The sequence below is a fragment of the Dryobates pubescens genome, chromosome 18, assembly GCF_014839835.1.
Source record: "Dryobates pubescens isolate bDryPub1 chromosome 18, bDryPub1.pri, whole genome shotgun sequence".
NCBI lineage: Eukaryota > Metazoa > Chordata > Aves > Piciformes > Picidae > Dryobates > Dryobates pubescens.
Window position 1 is genome coordinate 23543477 of NC_071629.1, and position 19764 is coordinate 23563240.

Here is a 19764-nt window from a genome sequence, read left to right on the forward strand (position 1 = left end):
TCTAAACCATTCTGTGAGTCTATGAATGAAATCACTTCAGAGAGACAGGATCAGGTATATTTTGGAAAGTCAACAGCAGCCTGGAGGATCAAGCCTGGCTGCTGGCAGGAGGGTGGCATGGAGATGATGTAGGGTGGATGCTTTTGCTTTGACTGGTGGGTCACATGTTGCTGTTGTTTCCTCCAGCGTTGTTTGACCTTTATGGACAGAGGATTTGTTTTTAACTTGATAAATGATTACATTTCTGGATTCAGCCCAAAAGACCCTAAGGTAAGCAGTATGCTTCTTGAGAGGTGTTTTGTGGTTGCACATATCCTCATCAGCCAAAGCTGTGACAGTTTAGGCTGTGCCTTTAAGAAAGGACAGCTGCAGAATTCTCTAGCTGAGCACTCTTGGTGTAAAGGGTAAACAAAGACTGATTCTAAACAAATTTCACTGGCCAGCTGTGAGATGTGCCACAGCAAATACCTCTCACATTCCCTTCTCTTTGGCACTCCGTCTTTCTCTTGGCATGCATGTTGCCCTTGGACAGAGAGGGAGGTCTCTTTTATCTAGCCAGCCCTCAGAGCAGCAAAACTAACTTCTTCACAAAGCCTTGAGCTAACTGAAATCCCCCTGATAGTTTTTTCCTTTTCTCTTTTCTTCTAACAACTAGAGGGAGAGGGGAGGGAGAGAGGTTGGGGGCACCCAAAGTGGAATCCTCCAAGGGGTTTTCTGTGTTGTTTCTTTCCTGTGAATTCTTGTATTCTTGGCCTCTTGTGAATGCTGTCTGGTTTGTATACATTGATTGCCTTCCATTACTGCTTGTAAACCAGCCCCATTCGCTTCTCCAGCTGGGCTCAGCTGAGCTGGGTGGTGATGTTGGGTGTTTAAACCATCTCACTACAGCAAAAGCTCTGTAATGATTATTTTATGTCACTCATGGAGGCCTTTTAGACACTGTTCCTGCAAGAGTCTTCTGGAGGCAGAGACCTCTCTGTCCAGGCCAGGAGCCTATCTGCAGCTAAGGCTTAAAACCACAGAAAGAATCAGAACTAAAGGAGAGATTGGTTAATAGTCTGGATGAAAAAGGTGAAGAAGTCCCCAGTGACAGCCTCTGACACTGACCCTTGTGGGGAACAACACAAAGCTTTGCTGAGGATTACTGAGTTACCCCAAATGCTGTTCTGATTCCCCAGTCCTTGCACAAGGAACTGGAAGCCAACGAGTCAAACTGTAAACACAATTTCTGTTTGTCTTCTTTGTTTGGTTTCCTTTCTAACCACAGCTGCTGGTTGAGTACAAGTTTGAATTTCTTCAAACCATCTGCAATCATGAGCACTACATTCCTCTGAACTTACCAATGACCTTTGCCAAACCCAAGCTGCAGAGAGTTCAAGGTATGTCCTTTTCAAGGCACTTGTGGTCTATTAGTCTTCATGGCTTCGGGCCAGATGAGTCTGGTTTGGTGTCTGTCTTAGTTTAAAGAGCAGACAGAAATGATTTTGCTCTCCAAAGGAAGTAAAATGAAGAGGTTCTCATTGAACTGGAAAGAAATACAGAATTATAGTCAAAACTACACAGGAAAATGCAGAATACATAAATCCCTAACACCTAATATATAGACAGGATACATAAAACAACCTGCCAACCCCCCACCCCCAACCAGAATAAACCACGAGACAGATTCTTTTTTCCCCAATGGGAAAAAAGCTGGGGCAGGAGGAGGGTAGAGAGGCTCTGCAGAGGGACCTGGACAGGCTGGGCAGATGGGCAGAGGCCAAGGGCAGGAGATTGAACACATCCAAGTGCCGGGTTCTGCACATTGGCCACAGCAACCCCAGGCAGTGCTACAGGCTGGGGTCAGAGTGGCTGAGAGCAGACAGGCAGAGAGGACCTGGGGGTACTGGGTGATAGTAGGCTGAACATGAGCCTGCAGTGTGCCCAGGAAGCCAAGAGGACCAATGGCATCCTGGCCTGCATCAGGAACAGTGTGGCCACCAGGAGCAGGGAGGTCATTCTGCCCCTGTACACTGCACTGGTTAGGCCACACCTTGAGTCCTGTGTCCAGTTCTGGGCCCCTCAGGTCAGGAAAGAGGTTGAGCTGCTGGAAGGTGTCCAGAGAAGGGCAACAAAGCTGGGGAGGGGTCTGGAGCACAGCCCTGTGAGGAGAGGCTGAGGGAGCTGGGGTTGCTTAGCCTGCAGAAGAGGAGGCTCAGGGGAGACCTTCTTGCTCTCTACAACTACCTGAATGGAGGTTGTAGCCAGGTGGGGGTTGGTCTCTTCTCCCAGGCACCCAGCACCAGAACAAGAGCACACAGTCTCAAGCTGTGCCAGGGGAGGTTTGGGCTGGAGGTTAGGAAGAAGTTGTACACAGAGAGAGTGATTGCCCATTGGAATGTGTTGCCCAGGGAGGTGGTGGAGTCACCATCCCTGGAGGTGTTCAGGAGGAGACTTGATGGGGTGCTTGGTGCCATGGGTTAGTTGATTAGGTGGTGTTGGGTGATAGATTGGACTTGATGATCTTGAAGGTCTCTTTCAACCTGGTCTATTCTATTCTATGATATTCTATGATATTCTATGATATTCTATTCTATTCTATTCTATTCTATTCTATTCTATTCTATTCTATTCTAAAGCAGCTCCATGTAGAAAGACCTTGGAGTGCTGGTGGACAGCTCCCAAGGGCATCTGGAGAGCATCAAGAGAAGTGTGGCCAGCAGGGCTGGGGAGGTTCTTCCCCTCTGCTCTGCCCTGCTGAGACCACAGCTGCAATCCTGGGTCCGGTGCTGGGCTCCCCTGTTCAAGAGAGGCAGAGACCTGCTGGAGAGAGTCCAAGAGAGAGCCAGGAGGATGCTTAGGGGACTTGAGCCTCTGCCCTGTGAAGAGAGACTGAGAGCCCTGGGGCTGTTGAGTCTGGAGAGGAGAAGGCTGAGAGGGATCTGATCAATGTCTCTCAATAGCTGAGGGCTGGGGGGCAAGTGGAGGGGGCCAAGCTCTTGTGGGTGGGGCAGTAATAAGCCAAGGACCAGTGGATACAAACTGGAACAGAGAAGGTTTCAGCTCAACATGAGGAAAAACTTCTTTGGTGTGAGGGTGCTGAGCCCTGGAGCAGGCTGCCCAGAGAGGTTGTGGAGTCTCCTGCTCTGGAGACTTTCCAGCCCCACCTGGATGAGTTCCTGTGCCAAACTCCCCTGGGTGATGCTGCTCTGGCATCTCTTAGGAGGTGCCTTCCAACCTCTAATGCTCTGTGATGCTGTGATCCAGGTAATGAGGCCCATGGTATGTGACACTTGGGCTGGCATGACTAACAATGAAAGCTAGATAATGCTCCACATTGCTTTCCCTTTCCTCTGAATCAGACTTTTGCCAACCACTAAGTACTACTTATGAATCAACTAACCTGAAAGCATCTCTTGCAGCCCCACAGAGCCCTTGGAAAACTTTAGCTAGGAGTTTCAGAGCTGTGTGTTCTGCACTCTGCCTCACCACAGGAAAACCTTCACACCTGTGGGGTTTTCAGAGCATCAAAAAGCCTGAGCTAAGCACACAGCATTTGTGCCTTCCTGGGGAAGAACACCCACCCCCGGGGTTATCAAAGGCAAATGGCACCTGTCATGGCTGTGGTTATGGGGTGCCTGACAGAGATAAGGATGTCAGGGCAAGGTCAGTCATGGCAGCCCGAGTGCACCACACATCCTGCACAGAATCTGTGTCTCTGTCATTGCTCTGCTGCAGGATCCAGGCACTCGGTGGAGATGCCACCCTGCCCTCGTAGCAGCTGCTCCTTTGCTCACAGTACACAGCCTGGTCTACATGATCTGGCCTGAATCCACCTAGGATCATAGAATCATAGAATGGTTTGGGTTGGAAGGGACCTCCAAAGGTCATTCATTGCAAGCCCCTCTGCAGTCAGCAGGGACATCCTCAACTAGCTGTGCTTACCCAGAGCCCTGTGGAGCCTCACCTTGAATATCTCCAGGGATGGGGCCTCAGCCACCTCCATACAAGTTCACCAAAGTGATTAGGTATTGAGCTGCCTTTCTCCTGGGGCAGCTTTTAGGGAGCTATGTTCACTATCTGCCTGTGGGAAGCTAAGGGAGTCTCACAGACCCTGGCAAGCAGCTGCCTGGACCCCTGCCCTGTCTCTCCAGTCACAGACTCACAGAATGGCAGGGGTTGGGTCATGAAGTCCAACTATAAACCAACTGCCATGACCACTAAATTATATCCTGAAGCACCACAGCTACACATTTCTTGAACACCTCCAGGGATGGTGACTGCACCACTTCCCTGGGCAGCCTGTGCCCTTGCCTGACCACTCTCTCAATAAAGACATTATTCCTAATGTCCAAGCTAAACCACCCCTGGCACAACTTAAACCCAGTGCACTGTAGGAGAGTGATCAACCACACTCATAGACTGCTGTGCCTTACATGGCCATTGTGCCCTGGAGACATGGCACTCTGGGACATGCTTCAGTGGCCATGCTGGTGTTGGGTTGGTGGTTGGACCGGATGATCTTGGAGGTCTTTTCCAACTGAAACAGTTCTATGATTCTATGAATCATTGAGGTTGGAAAAGACCCCTAAGGTCATCCGGTCCAACCATCAACCCAACATGCACAAACACAGAGTTATTTTGGAGGAAGCTTTACTTGGACAGAAAAAAACATGCAAAAGAAACTGACTTAGATGTTAGCCATGAAGTCAGCAGGCTTAATGGAGGTGTTCAAAAAACGATGTGGCACTTTGGGACATGGTCTGGTGGTCGTGGAGGTGTTGGGGAGAAGACAGGACTTGAAGACAGGATGAGGGTCAGTGGTTTGAAATGAGAGAAGAATAGATTTACATTGGACATGAGGAACAAGTTCTGCAGCAGGAGGCTGCTGGAACACTGCAACAGGTTGCCCAGGGAGGTGGTTGAGGCTCCAATCCCTGGAGATATTCCAGGTGAGGCTGGACTGGGGTCTGGGCAGCCAGCTCCAGTGGAGGATGTCCCTGCTGCCTGCAGGGGGGTTGCACTAAATGACTTTTGGAGGTCCCTTCCAACCCAAACCTTTCTGATTACAAGAAGGATCTGCAGGTGCTGGAAGGTGTCCAGAGAAGGGCCGTGAAGGTGATCAGAGAGCTGGAGCTGCTCTGCTGTGGAAACAGACTGAGAGAGTTGGGGTTGTGCAGGCTGGAGAGAAGGTGGCTGCAAGAAGACCTCATTGTAGCCTTCCAGGATCTGCAGGGGGCTGCAAGAAAGCTGGGGAGGGACTTTTGAGAGTGTCAGGGATGGAGCACAACTAGAAGTGGGGAGATTCAGATTGGATGTTTGGAAGAAGTTGTTGCCCATGAGGGTGGTGAGAGCCTGGCACAGGTTGCCCAGGGAGGTGGTGGAAGCCTCCTGCCTGGAGGTGTTTGCAGCCAGGCTGGAGGTGGCTGTGAGCAGCCTGCTGTGGTGTGAGGTGTCCCTGCCCATGGCAGGGGGGTTGGGACTGGCTGAGCCTTGGGGTCCCTTCCAACCCTGACAATTCTGTGATGCTATGATGCTATGATCTTGGAGGTCTTTTCCAACTTTAATGATTCTGTGATTCCTGCTGGATGGAGTTGATGCTCAGAACAGTTCCCTTAACCACTCTCCTGCTCTCTCTTTCAGACACGACTCTTGAATACAGTTTAACCGATGAGTATTGCAGACATCACTTCCTGGTGGGGCTGCTTCTCAGGGAAGCCTCTGTTGCCTTGCAGGACAGCTATGATATCAGATACACAGCCATCTCAGTCTTGAAGAACCTCCTGATAAAGCATGCCTTTGACAACAGATACCAGCACAAGGTCAGGCACACTGGGTTGGCTGTTGGCTTCTGTAAAGAAACACAGGGCAGAGCTTTAGATCTTGTAGGGTGCACCAAGGGTTTTCTCATTAACTCAGAGGGATCTGAGGTAAGTAACTGATAATTATGGCTCTGAAAAATGATCCAGGAACACAAAGAAGGCAGGCAGAGAACTGCAGCACTCTCCTGCATGCTGAGTATTTAGATAACAAAAGCCCTGAGCCGTTAAGGAGGTTGAGAGTGGCCTTAGCCAAGAGGCTGTTCCACAAAGCGAAGCAAGGTCAATGTTCTGCTGGGCTTGGGCTTAAATTAGCAGCCTGCCCTAATGTACTCTAATTAGGAAATGGGGCTGGTCTCTGTTCCAAGCCAGCTGTGTTTTACTGCTTAGTGAATCAGAGGAGAGGGGCTGGGGACTGTCAGGAAGTGCTGGATTTCTGCTGGGTAGCTTTCAGCTCTCAGGTCAGAGGCTCAGCAGGTGGCACTGCTGATGGAGCCTGAAGATGGGTTTAGTTTCTTTCCTGCTGCTCTACATGTCCTTGAAAGTGCCCAGCTGCCTCTGCAGACACCACCTGTCCTTGAGCTAGACTGAAGACAAGCCTCTGTTCAAGTTTAGCTCCTCAAATTGCATTCCTGAGGGGTTTTGGGAATGTGGGCAGCCTGCTGGGATCCCTAGAAGTTTTTAAGGCCAGGCTGGAGGTGGCTGTGAGCAACTTGATGTAGTGTGAGGTGTCCCTGCCCATGGCAAGGGGGTTGGAACAAGAGGATCCTTGAGGTCCCTTCCAACCCTGACAATTCTCTGATTCATGAATGGTGGGAGAGGTGACTTGATTGTGCCTGGAGCTCCTGCACTCTGCATGGAGCTAGAGCCAGCTCCTCTCCTCTCCCTTCTCTGTCTGTTTGCAAGGGCTGAGTGGGAGGTGGGCTTGCATTGCTCTGCATGGCCTGGAAACAAAATGCAGCCCATGGTAGCTGATATTTCAGGAGGGAATCACCAGATCTCTGCCAGGAGTGGCTCAGGGGCAGCTCTTTCTGCATTAAATTGTCCCACTGGCTTTTTGGTTTTTTGGTACCTGTGTTGTGCTCCAGGCTGCATGACCAGGAAAGTGCCTGGAGCCAGGGTAGGATGCTCAGCAAAAAACCCAATCACATCCCAGGCAGGCCAGCTTGAGCATGGCAAGCTCTGTAGCTGCAGGCCTGCTCCAGCAAGGAAACCCTGGCCCCATCAGCAGCTCAGAGAGGGTTTTCTCAACACAAGGATCTTTTCCAGATTTCTTTTATCTTTTGTCATGATGAATCAGATGAGAAAAAACCAAACAATCCATTGGATTCTTTTATCAATCAAAATGCATCACCCAGGCTTGCAAGCCTTACCTTCAGTTAGTTGTTTAACCATTCCATCAAGCCCAGAACAGTCATTGAGTTATTAACAAACAAAAACAATTGGCTGGGAAAGAGCTCTGCATTTAGAAAACCTCAGCCAGAGCACTTTTGGTCTGTATCACTTCATCCAAATTAATCTGTTCCTATGAACTGGTTTAAGTAGGATCAGTTGTTGTGGACAACTCCTGAGTGGAAGCTACAGTCAGCACCAGGCGAGGAGCAAGTGCTTTTGGTTCAGTACTCCTGGGGGTAGCACAGTTGACACTGAGGGAGTGAAGTGCCCAGGAAAAGAGTTAGGAAATCTGGGATTTAGTTTGTCACACATCCTGCCAGACTGTGGATGGTATTCAGCCCTTAAAATCCCTGAGTGCCCCAAGTATGTTGCTGGAAGGGTAACACCTATCTGGCAGCTCTAGAAGTGGAGGTTAGAAACCAACCCAAATGATGTCTTGTGACTAGCAGGGTGAGGGAGGGTATTCTGCCCCTGCTGCTCTGGTGAGATCTTACCTGGGCTTCCAGCACAAAAAGGACATGGAACTGCTGGAGAGGGTCCAGGGAAGACCACTGAGATAATCAGAGGGTTGCAGAACCTCCCCTGTGGGGCCAGGCTGGGAGAGTTGGGGCTGTTCAGCCTGCAGAAGAGAAGGCTCCAGGCAGACCTCAGAGCAGCTTCCAGGACCTGCAGGGCTCCAGGAGAGCTGGGGAGGGACTTGTGACAAGGGCTGGGAGTGCCAGGCTGAGGAACAATGGCTTTGAGCTGGGAGAGGGGAGACTGAGCCTGGAGATGAGGAAGGAATTGTTGAGAGTGAGGCTGGGGAGACTCTGGCACAGGCTGCCCAGGGAGGCTGTGGCTGCCTCCTGCCTGGAGGTGTTCAGGGCCAGGCTGGATGAGGCCCTGAGCAGCCTGTGCTGGTGGGAGGGGTCCCTGCCCATGGCAGGGGCTTGGAGCTGGATGAGCTTTGAGGTCCCTTCCAGCCCAACCCATTCTAGAAAAAACTCTCTTTGCATTCTGCATACAGCATCTGTGTCTCTGTGTGTGTGTCTGTGTGTGTCTGTGTGTGTCTGTGTGTGTCTGTGTCTGTGTGTCTGTGTGTGTGTGTGTGTCTGTGTGTGTGTCTGTGTGTGTCTGTGTGTCTGTGTGTGTCTCTGTGTGTGTCTCTGTGTGTGTCTGTGTGTGTCTGTGTGTGTGTCTGTGTGTGTCTCTGTGTGTGTCTGTGTGTGTCTGTGTGTGTGTCTGTGTGTGTCTGTGTGTGTGTCTGTGTGTGTCTGTGTGTGTCTGTGTGTGTCTCTGTGTGTGTCTCTGTGTGTGTCTCTGTGTGTCTCTGTGTGTGTCTGTGTGTCTGTGTGTGTGTCTGTGTGTGTCTGTGTGTGTGTCTGTGTGTGTGTCTGTGTGTGTCTGTGTCTCTGTGTGTGTCTCTGTGTGTCTCTGTGTGTGTCTCTGTGTGTCTCTGTGTGTCTCTGTGTGTGTGTCTGTGTCTGTGTGTGTCTCTGTGTGTGTCTCTGTGTCTGTGTGTGTCTCTGTGTGTCTGTGTGGCTGTGTGTGTGGCTGTGTGTCTGTGTGTCTGTGTGTCTCTGTGTGTCTGTGTGTTTGTGTGTGTGTTTTCTGTCTCAAGACTTTCCCTTTTTTGCTCTCTTGGAAGCTTGAGCCCTTCCCTGCATCTTCCCCTGTGTCTTTTCAGAACCAGCAGGCAAAGATTGCCCAGCTCTACCTGCCCCTGTTTGGGCTGCTCCTGGAGAACCTGCAGCGAGTGGCCAGCCGTGAGGCCCTCTACTCCTGTTCTGCTGCCTCCAGCCCTGTGAGTACAGCCCAGCCAGGCTTCTTTGCCCTGCTCCCTCAGACTTCCTGTGTGCAGCCTCCCCTGGCTGCAGCCAGGCTCAGCTTTAGAAAGAAGTGTGGTTTTCTTTGCCCCACAGACCCGTGGTGGGTTTGTTTCTTTTGGTTTGGTTTTCCTGTGGCTCTGCTCCGGGAGCGGCGCCGGGGGCACAGAATTGTCAGGCTTGGAAAGGACCTCAAAACCCCTCCAGCTCCCACCTGCCTGCCCCGGGCAGGGACGCCTCCCAACGGCTCTGCCCTGCTTTCTCCCTGCCATTGAACATTCCTTTAACGCTTAGCATGTCTTTACCGCATCCCTAGTGCTGTGGGATGAGGTTAAGTCCCTCCAAGTGCAATGAGCTGCAACAGGACTCAGCACCGGTGTTCGGCAGCTGAAGGGAGTTGCCCATCCGCCTGCAGGCTGTGGGTGATTTCCAGGCAGGCTGAGCCTTGCACGGCAAACTGTCCTCCTTCTGCAGGGCAAAACAACCTCCACTGAAACAAACAGAGAAGAAAAGAGTGGAGAAGAGTAACTCCCAACTTCAGCTGAAACGATTGCTACCCAGGGAGGTGGAGTCACCCCCGGCCCTGGGGGTGTTCAAAAGCCGTTTGGATGTGCTGCTTAGGGATGTTGTCTGACAGCTGTGTGCAGGGAGATGTTCGGTTAGGGTTGGAGTCAATCATCTTAAGGTGATTTCCAACCAGGCCATTCTATGATGAAAACCAAAAGGGGAAAACCTGCTGTAACTTACTGTAGTATAGCCTGATATTCTCTGTGGTCCTCCCCAAGGAATTTGTCTCCTTGTTGCAGAAGTAAGGGGAAAAAACCCACATTTTTTTCATCTGTGTTTTAAAAGCTGTTCCAATTTGCCTTTATTTATTCATTTATGTAATTATTCTCTTCCTTAGGAGCGTAGGTGTTAACTTCCATTGGTCACAAAACCCTTTCATTGCTTTCCAGGCATCCAGAGATGACTTTGTATGCAGTTTTGCATCCCCTTCAAACAGATCCAGCCTGCTGGCAGACAAAGATTCAGGTAAAGTAGTTATTTCTTTAGTGCGTAACCTATTACCAGTCCCCAAACCCAGTACTCAAAACCTGAAGTAGTCATAGAATAGAATACATAGAATACATAGAATACATAGAATAAACCAGGTTGGAAGAGACCTTCAAGATCATCACGTCCAACCCATCAACCAATCCAACTCCGCCCAAGCAACTAACCCACAGCACCAAGCACCCTGTCAAGTCTTCTCCTAAAAACCTCCAGTGATGGCGACTCCACCACCTCCCCAGGCAGCCCATTCCAATGTGCAATCACTCTTTCTGTATAGAACTTTTTTCTAACATCCAGCCTGTATCTCCCCTGGCGCAGCCTGAGACTGTGTCCTCTTGTTCTGGTACTGCTTGCCTGGGAGAAGAGACCAACATCCGTCTGTCTACAACCTCCCTTCAGGTAGTTGTAGAGAGTAATAAGGTCACCCCTGAGTCTCCTCTTCTCCAGGCTAAGCAACCCCAGCTCCCTCAGCCTCTCCTCGTAGGGCTTATGTTCCAAACCCCTCACCAACTTTGTTGCTCTTCTCTGGACTCGTTCCAGCAAGTCAACCTCCTTCCTAAACTGAGGGGCCCAGAACTGGACACAGGACTCAAGGTGTGGCCTAACCAGTGCAGTGTACAGGGGCAGAATGACCTCCCTGCTCCTGCTGGCCACACTGTTCCTGATGCAGGCCAGGATGCCATTGGCCCTCTTAGCTGCCTGGGCACACTGCAGGCTCATGTTCAGTCTACCGTCGACCAGCACCCCCAGGTCCCTCTCAGCCTGACTGCTCTCCAGCCACTCTGACCCCAGCCTGTAGCTCTGCATGGGGTTGCTGTCATCTGTCAAAAGACCTCCCAGAGTTTAAATGCTTTGTCATAGATGTGATATCAACCCACCTGTCCTTTCCAGATCAACCAGCATTCGACATGAGGCGCTGCCCAAGCTCTGTGCTGTAGGCTCTGAGCTGTAACCAGTGCTCCCTGTCCATGTTGAGCTCAGAAGTGCTGCTGCCAAGGGGTTAACTGCAGGGTTTGGCTTTTTTTTTCCCCAGCCTGTGGAGCAGCCCTTTCAAATGGCCATGCAATGAAAAGAGAGGACTCTAAAGGATCCCTGAACTCAGAAGGGGCAACCAGCTCCCCGGATCACAGTGAAAATGTAAGGCTTCCAGGTTAGCAACAGCAGTGGCCACTGCACCAGGCTCTGGGCTGTGCTTCATAAGGGGGAGGGAAAAGGAGTTCCCTGTGGTTGCAGTCTCAGAGCCAGCTTCTCACTCTCTCTGGTTAGAGAAGAGAAGACTGAGAGGGGATTTACTAAATGTCTATAAATATCTGAGGGCTGGGGGTCAAGAGGGAGGGGACAGGGACAGGCTCTGCTCAGCTGCACCCTGGGATAGGCCAAGGGGCAGTGGATATTAACTCCAGCACAGGAGGTTCACCTCAACAAGAGGAAGAACTTCTTCACTGTGAGAGTCACAGAGCCCTGGAGCAGGCTGCCCAGAGAGGTTGTGGAGTCTCCTGCTCTGGAGACTTTCCAGCCCCATCTGGATGTGTTCCTGTGTGACCTGTGCTGGATTGTATGGTCCTGCTCTGGCAGAGGGCTTGGAGTCGATGATCTTTGGAGGTCCCTTCCAACACCTAACACCCTGTGGTCCTGTGATCCTGTGATCGAAGCAGATTGCTCTGCAGCAGAGGGGGGCAGACTCAGGAGCCTGGTTTGCTTTCATTCTTCAGACATCTCTGAGCTACACATGGCCCTGCTGACAGATCACTTAGCAAAGTGAAAATCCACGGGGGAAACCTCTGCTGCCATGGAGCTTCTGTCTGTACTCAGATGTGCTCCCTGTGCACAGATGGGGCTCAGCCTGGCCAGTGCCCAGTGCACACTGCTGGAAGCTGCTTTCCACACGTGGCTGGGAGGCAAAGCACTGCTGAGGTGATTGCCTGTGACCACTGACTGAAGAGAATCACAGAGTGGTGGGGGCTGGAAGGCAGCTCCAGAGATCACCTAGTTCAACCCTCTGCAGGAGCAGGGGCACCCAAGAACGTGTGCAGGTCGGTTTGGAATGCCTTCAGAGAAGGAGACTTCACAACCTCTCTGGGCAGCCTGCTCCAGGGCTCCATCACCCTCACAGGGAAGAATTTTTTCCTTACATTTACATGAGACCTCCTGTGTCCCAGCTCGTGTCCAGTTTTGAGCAGGTGACATACTTTTAGGAAAAGCAGCTCCAATCTTGCAGAAGGTGACAACAGTCACAGCTCACAGCCCCCTCCTCAGGCAGGCTGTCCTCTGCTGGTTGGCAGATGGCACCCATGGAAATGAGGGCTTTGTGCAAACCAGCCCTTGATTTTCCTCAAGGCACTTTCCAGATGTCTTGGGTTGGTGTGAGTCACTCAATGCATCTCTAAAAACTTTGGCCCTTAAAATAAGCAAAAGATTATCTGGGTTCCTGCTGGCTCTGTCCTGACATGCTCAGCAGAGGTGGGGCCTTTGAAGCTCTCCCACATGAAGCACAAAGCTGCAAGACCCAAGTGGAGCCAAACACTTGACTCTCAGCTGTTCATATTCCACAAAGCTCTGAGCACAGGCTTCAATTCTGCTGCCAGGCTCTGCAGAAAGTGGTGGGGCCTGCAGTTTATCTTCTCCCCACACAGCCACCCATCCTCTGCTGTGTCCTTGAAGGTGCATTTTTCAGTGCCCTTAGAATTGAGCTTCCTGTTAGGGAATCCCCAAAGTCAGGTGCAAGTAATGCCTCTGGAGAATCACAGAATCACAGACACATTCAGGTTGGAACAGACTCTCAGGATCACCAAATCCACCTAGAACCCTGCCCTGCAAGGCTCACCCCTAAACCATAGCCCCAAGCACCACAGCCAAACCACTTTGAAACACAGCCAGGCCTGGGGACTCCACCACCTCCCTGGGCAGCACATTCCAACCCCTGACCACTCCTGATGGGAAAAATTTGTCCTACTGTCCAGTCTAACCCTGCCCTGCTGCAGCTTGAGGCCCTTCCCTCTTGTTCTGTCACTAATTACCTGTGAGCAGAGACCAGCAGCAGCCTCTCCACAACCTCCTGTCAGGGAGCTGTAGAGAGCCAGGAGGTCTGCCCTCAGCCTCCTCTCTTTCACACTGACCATCCCCAGCTCCTTCAGTCTCTCTCCATCAGATTCCTTCTCCAGGCCCTTCCCAGCTTCCTTGCCCTGCTCTGCCCTGGCTCCAGCACCTCCACATCTCTCTCGTGTTGAGGTACTGTATTGAGAAGCCTCGAGGCTGCTCTGCAGAGAGGCACATGCTACTTGTTGCCTGTTCCCTTGGAGTTGTGTGCTGACTTGATAAGTTTGGCATGGTCAGCAGCAAGCTCCTGGCTGTAGCACTGTATCTCCAGCTCCAAATGCATGTTTAACTCTCTTTTGTGATGACTCACATCTACAGCTTGTCCTAAAATAAACAACAAATAGTATCTGTAGGTTGCTCTCCAAACATGTGAGGCACAGCTTTAAGGGGAATGTCCTGCCTTGAGCTTAATTGTGTCCATTTGTAGCAGGATATGGCTATGGTGAACAAAAAACATTAAATAAGTGAAGCTTCACAAGTTGTGTTTCCCACCACAAAATGCCCAAGCCTCTCCCACACAGACTGACTCACCAGCAGGAGTTCATTTCACTTTGCCTAAGCAGGAGGCACTTCAGAAAATCAAGGGGGGAAAGTTCTTAATCTGGAATGTCCTGGCTTTTTACACCCAGATATTTGGGGTTGACTGGAACAGAAAGTCAGATTCTTGCTGTAAACGTTGGCACATGATGAACTCCATCATCCATCATTCATCATCCATCACCCATCACCATCTGCCCATCTTGTTTCACAGGAGCTGGCTTCAGAAATGCCTGGGAGCTTAGAAGCTAGAGAGAGGAGGGAAATGAGACCAGAGCTGTCATGTATCTGTATGGATAAGGCATCACCCTCTGCCCATCATCCATTGCCCATCACCCTCTGCACATCATCCATCACCCATCACCCTCTGCCCATCATCCATCACCCATCATCCTCTGCACATCACTCATCACCTATCATCCTCTGCCCATCATCCATCACCCTCTGCACATCATCCATCACCCATCACCCTCTGCCCATCATCCATCACCCATCATCCTCTGCACATCACTCATCACCTATCATCCTCTGCCCATCATCCATCACCCTCTGCACATCATCCATCACCCATCACCCTCTGCCCATCATCCATCACCCATCATCCTCTGCACATCACTCACAGTATCACAGTATCACAGTATCACAGTAACTAAGGTTGGAAGAGACCCCAAGGATCATCAAGTCCAACCTGTTCCAACAGACCTCACAACTAGATCATAGCACCAAGTGCCACGTCCAATCTCCCCTTGAACACCTCCAGGGACGGCGACTCCACCACCTCCCTGGGCAGCACATCCCAATGACGAATGACTCGCTCAGTGAAGAACTTTTTCCTCACCTCGAGTCTAAACCTCCCCTGACACAACTTGAGACTGTGTCCCCTTGTTCTGGTGCTGGTTGCCTGGGAGAAGAGACCAACCCCCTCCTGTCTACAACCACCCTTCAGGTAGTTGTAGAGGGCAATGAGGTCGCCTCTGATCCTTCTCTTCTCCAGATGGGGATCACCCATCATCCTCTGCCCATCATCCATCATCCTCTGCCCATCACCCATCACCCTCTGCCCATCATCCATCACCCTCACCCCATCACTCATCATCCTCTCCCATCACTCATCACCCTCTGCCCATCATCCATCACCCTCTGCCCATCATCCATCATCCTCTGCCCATCATCCATCACCCTCTGCCCATCATCCATCACCCTCTCCCCATCACTCATCATCCTCTCCCATCACTCATCACCCTCTGCCCATCATCCATCGCCCGTCATCCTCTGCCCATCATCCATCACCCTCTGCCCATCATCCATCATCCTCTCCCATCACTCATCACCCTCTGCCCATCATCCATCACCCTCTGCCCATCATCCATCATCCTCTGCCCATCACCCATCATCCTCTGCCCATCATCCATCACCCTCTGCCCATCACCCATCACCCTCTGCCCATCATCCATCACCCTCTGCACATCACCCACCACCCTCTGCCCATCATCCATCACCCATCATCCTCTGCACATCACTCATCACCCATCACCCTCTGCCCATCATCCATCACCCTCTGCCCATCATCCATCACCCATCACCCTCTGCCCATCATCCATCACCCACCACCCTCTGCCCATCATCCATCACCCATCATCCTCTGCACATCACTCATCACCCATCACCCTCTGCCCATCATCCATCACCCATCATCCTCTGCACATCACTCATCACCCATCACCCTCTGCCCATCATCCATCATCCTCTGCCCATCACCCACCACCCTCTGCCCATCATCCATCACCCTCTGCCCATCATCCATCACCCACCACCCTCTGCCCATCATCCATCACCCATCATCCTCTGCACATCACTCATCATCCATCACCCTCTGCCCATCATCCATCACCCTCTGCCCATCATCCATCACCCTCTGCACATCACCCATCACCCTCTGCCCATCATCCATCACCCATCACCCTCTGCCCATCATCCATTACCCATCACCCTCTGCCCATCATCCATCGCCCATCATCCTCTGCCCATCACCCATCACCCTCTGCCCATCATCCATCACCCTCTGCCCATCATCCATCATCCTCTGCCCATCATCCATCACCCTCTGCCCATCATCCATCACCCTCTCCCCATCACTCATCATCCTCTCCCATCACTCATCACCCTCTGCCCATCATCCATCGCCCGTCACTCTCTGCCCATCGCCCATCACCCTCTGCTCATCACCCATCACCCTCTGCCCATCACCCATCACCCTCTGCCCATCATCCATCATCCTCTGCCCATCACTCATCACCCTCTGCCCATCACCCATCATCCTCTGCCCATCATCCATCACCCTCGCCCCATCACCCATCATCCTCTCCCCATCACCCATCACCCTCTGCCCATCATCCATCACCCACCACCCTCTGCCCATCATCCATCACCCATCATCCTCTGCACATCACTCATCACCCATCACCCTCTGCCCATCATCCATCATCCTCTCCCCATCACCCATCACCCTCTGCCCATCATCCATCACCCTCTGCCCATCATCCATCATCCTCTCCCCATCACCCATCACCCTCTGCCCATCATCCATCACCCTCTGCCCATCATCCATCACCCACCACCCTCTGCCCATCATCCATCACCCATCATCCTCTGCACATCACTCATCACCCATCACCCTCTGCCCATCATCCATCATCCTCTGCCCATCACCCATCATCCTCTGCCCATCATCCATCACCCTCTGCACATCACCCATCACCCTCTGCCCATCATCCATCACCCATCACCCTCTGCCCATCATCCATTACCCATCACCCTCTGCCCATCATCCATTGCCCATCACCCTCTGCACATCATCCATCACCCATCACCCTCTGCCCATCATCCATCACCCATCATCCTCTGCACATCACTCATCACCTATCATCCTCTGCCCATCATCCATCACCCTCTGCCCATCATCCATCACCCATCACCCTCTGCCCATCATCCATCACCCTCGCCCCATCACTCATCATCCTCTCCCATCACTCATCACCCTCTGCCCATCATCCATCGTCTGTCATCCTCTGCCCATCATCCATCACCCTCTGCCCATCATCCATCACCCTCTGCCCATCATCCATCATCCTCTCCCATCACTCATCACCCTCTGCCCATCATCCATCGCCCGTCACCCTCTGCCCATCGCCCATCACCCTCTGCTCATCACCCATCACCCTCTGCCCATCACCCATCACCCTCTGCCCATCATCCATCATCCTCTGCCCATCACTCATCACCCTCTGCCCATCACCCATCATCCTCTGCCCATCATCCATCACCCTCGCCCCATCACCCATCATCCTCTCCCCATCACCCATCACCCTCTGCCCATCACCCATCATCCTCTGCCCATCATTCATCACCCTCTCCCCATCACCCATCACCCTCTGCCCATCATCCATCATCCTCTGCCCATCATCCATCACCCTCTGCCCATCATCCATTGCCCTCTGCCCATCACCCATCATCTTCTGCCCATCATCCATTGCCCTCTGCCCATCATCCATCATCCTCTGCCCATCAGCCATCCTCCTCTCCCATCACTCATCACCCTCTGCCCATCATCCATCACCCTCTTCCCTGACACCTTCTTGTTCGGCATAGAGGAATATTCAGCCACTTGTCCAGGATCTCCAGGCTGCTCTTCACTGGACAGGCAGCAACGTCAGAGCATGGGGAGGGACTTTTTTCAAGGGCTTGTTGGAGTAGGACAAGAGGGGATGGATTGAAGCTGGGGGAGGATAGGTTCAGAGTGGATATTAGGGAAAATTGTTTGGAGTGGGGGTGGGGAGACGCTGGCACCGGTTGCTCCGGGAGGCTGCGGCTGCCCCTCCCTGGAGGTGTGCAAGGCCTAGATGGTTGGTACTGGATGACCTTTAAGGTCCTTTCCGACCCAAACCATTGTATGATTCTCTGAGATGTCTCCCAGATGTGGTGCTGTAAGGGCCCAGGAGGAATGCTGGCACGTGTGGCGTCTGTCAGGTGCCCCTGCTGCGCGGCAGCCCGTCCCTGCGCGGCGCCGGCAGCCAGGGCCTCTCTGTGCCCATCAGGTGCGCAGAAGCTCCACGAGGAGCAGCGTTTCGCACTGCGGCCGCCTGGACCACTTCGAGATCCGGACACTGCTCATGTGCTACCTCCACCTGGTGAAGATGCTCTCTGAAGGTTGGTGGCTCTTGCTCACTGGAGGGCAGCCAGAGGGATGAGAGACCAGCAGCAGCTTTGTTCTGCAGGGTCTCTCTGTAGTTACTCTTTTTCAGATCTCAGTGCGCTGCTGTTTGCTTTTTTTTTCCCTTTCAGATACTCTTTTAGCTTACTGGAACAAATTCTCCCCCCAGGAGCTGATCAACGTCCTTGTGCTTCTGGAGTGAGTATCATGAGACTGCATGTCAAACACTGTGCCTTTGTGCAGGCAGCACTGGCCAAGGGGAAGGCGCGGTGGGGTGTGCCTCACAGCATGAACGTGGTCCTGTGCGGCACCAGAGCTGTCTGCCCAGGCTGCAATGGAATGGCCTTCCTCCCTCTGAGCAGGAGCAGGTTGAGGGAGCATGGTGAAGGGGCAGTGCACTGTGCTCAGTCTGGGCTGTGCAGAGGCTGTCCCACCACCTGTGGGCAAGCAGGGCTCACAGCCTCCCACCCTAACAGGCACAAGCTCCACTTTGCAGTGGGCTTGGTGGAACACATGGGTGAAGGAGACAGGGATGTGCCACAGGGTTTGGAAACCAAGGGCATGAGGTCAAGTGCTCTGCACATACAGACCCAAAGCTTCCTGACAGAGGAGTGTCTGCAGGGGAGGACAGGGCAGATTTGAAACGTCCTGGACCTTTCCTGGCCTGCAGGGCCTGTAACAAACACGTGTTCTCTTTCCAGGGTGTGCTTGTTCCACTTCAGATATGTGGGGAAGAGGAATATTGCCAGGTACTGTCCTTCCTGTCTGGGGCTGAGGTGGAGGGGTGCCACAGCTGAGGCAGGAAGGGAGGATGCAGAGCCAAGCAGGCAGGAAGCCTGCAGGGTTGGGACTCTGCTCTACACCATGCCCCCAGCAGAGCCCCTTCCTCTTAGCACCCTGCCCCTTCCCTCCCCTCCAGCTCCTGCATGAAACCCCCAGGCCCCAGCGCTCCCGGCTGCCCACGCAGGTCGACAGTGTCCCCCCCAGTCAGCTCCAGGTGAGACACCAGATGCATCTCTGCTCCCTGAGATGCTGTCTCAGTAACTCCGGGGCCGTCTGGCACAAGGGTAGCCTGATCGGTCCCCCTGGGACTACCCAGGATTCACCAGATGAGAGTGATGGAGGGAGGCCAGGCCTCCATCCCGGTGCCTTGTGTCACTCTGCAGTGCTGTGGCCACTGCTGCTTGTCTCACCTTGTCCTGTGTCCCCCGGCAGGGTGCAGGAGGCCTGGTTCTCCAAGCACGCGGGAGCCGAGCGGAAGTCGCAGACGATGCCAGCGCTGCGCAGCAGAGCCGGGGGCATGCAGGTGCGGCTGCAGCACCTGGGCAGCTTGGAGACCTCCTTCACCCTTAACCACAGTATGTACAGCACAGCTAGGGGGGGCAGGGGACTCCTCGCCCCGCCCCCTGCTGACAATTGCACATAGCCATTTTCCACTTGCTGCTTGAGGGTATTCAAAGTCTGCAGGATTGCAATGGTCACCACCCCTGTTGCAGTTTGAGCTGGGTGCCCCCTGGTGTGTTCACTTCCTGTGTCCAGAAGTCCAGCCCAGAGGGATGGACACAGGAAATTGTGTATTTCCTACCATGATTCTTTGCACCACTATAAGATCCAGTGCGGGGTCTGGCACTTTCTCTTTTCTTCCTCCTCCGCCAGCCGGTAACTGGGGGAGATGTCTGCTGGCTTTGGGCCTGGCTAGGCCCAAGGCCACAGGGGGATGGGCAGTCTCAGGCCTGGCCAGCTGAGACTAGCCCAGCAGAGGGAGGGGGAAGAAGGAGCCCTGAGGGTCTCGGGTGTACCCGAGATACACAATTTCCTGTGTCCATCCCTCTGGGCTGGACTTCTGGACACAGGAAGTGAACACATCAGG

The 19764-nt window shown here is 52.7% G+C and overlaps 1 protein-coding gene across 1 annotated transcript in view; it reads left to right on the forward strand.

Annotated features, from left to right (window-relative positions):
• Positions 1–19764, forward strand: part of DOCK11 (dedicator of cytokinesis 11) — a 119276-nt gene that overhangs the window by 67064 nt on the left and 32448 nt on the right. The window contains exons 29-38 of the mRNA XM_054169378.1: positions 187–270; positions 1268–1379; positions 5623–5801; positions 8860–8976; positions 9955–10030; positions 11085–11188; positions 17779–17890; positions 18026–18092; positions 18596–18643; positions 19110–19252. Of these exons, the coding sequence (XP_054025353.1) occupies positions 187–270; positions 1268–1379; positions 5623–5801; positions 8860–8976; positions 9955–10030; positions 11085–11188; positions 17779–17890; positions 18026–18092; positions 18596–18643; positions 19110–19252 (1042 nt within the window). The remainder of the gene's footprint in view (positions 1–186; positions 271–1267; positions 1380–5622; positions 5802–8859; positions 8977–9954; positions 10031–11084; positions 11189–17778; positions 17891–18025; positions 18093–18595; positions 18644–19109; positions 19253–19764) is intronic.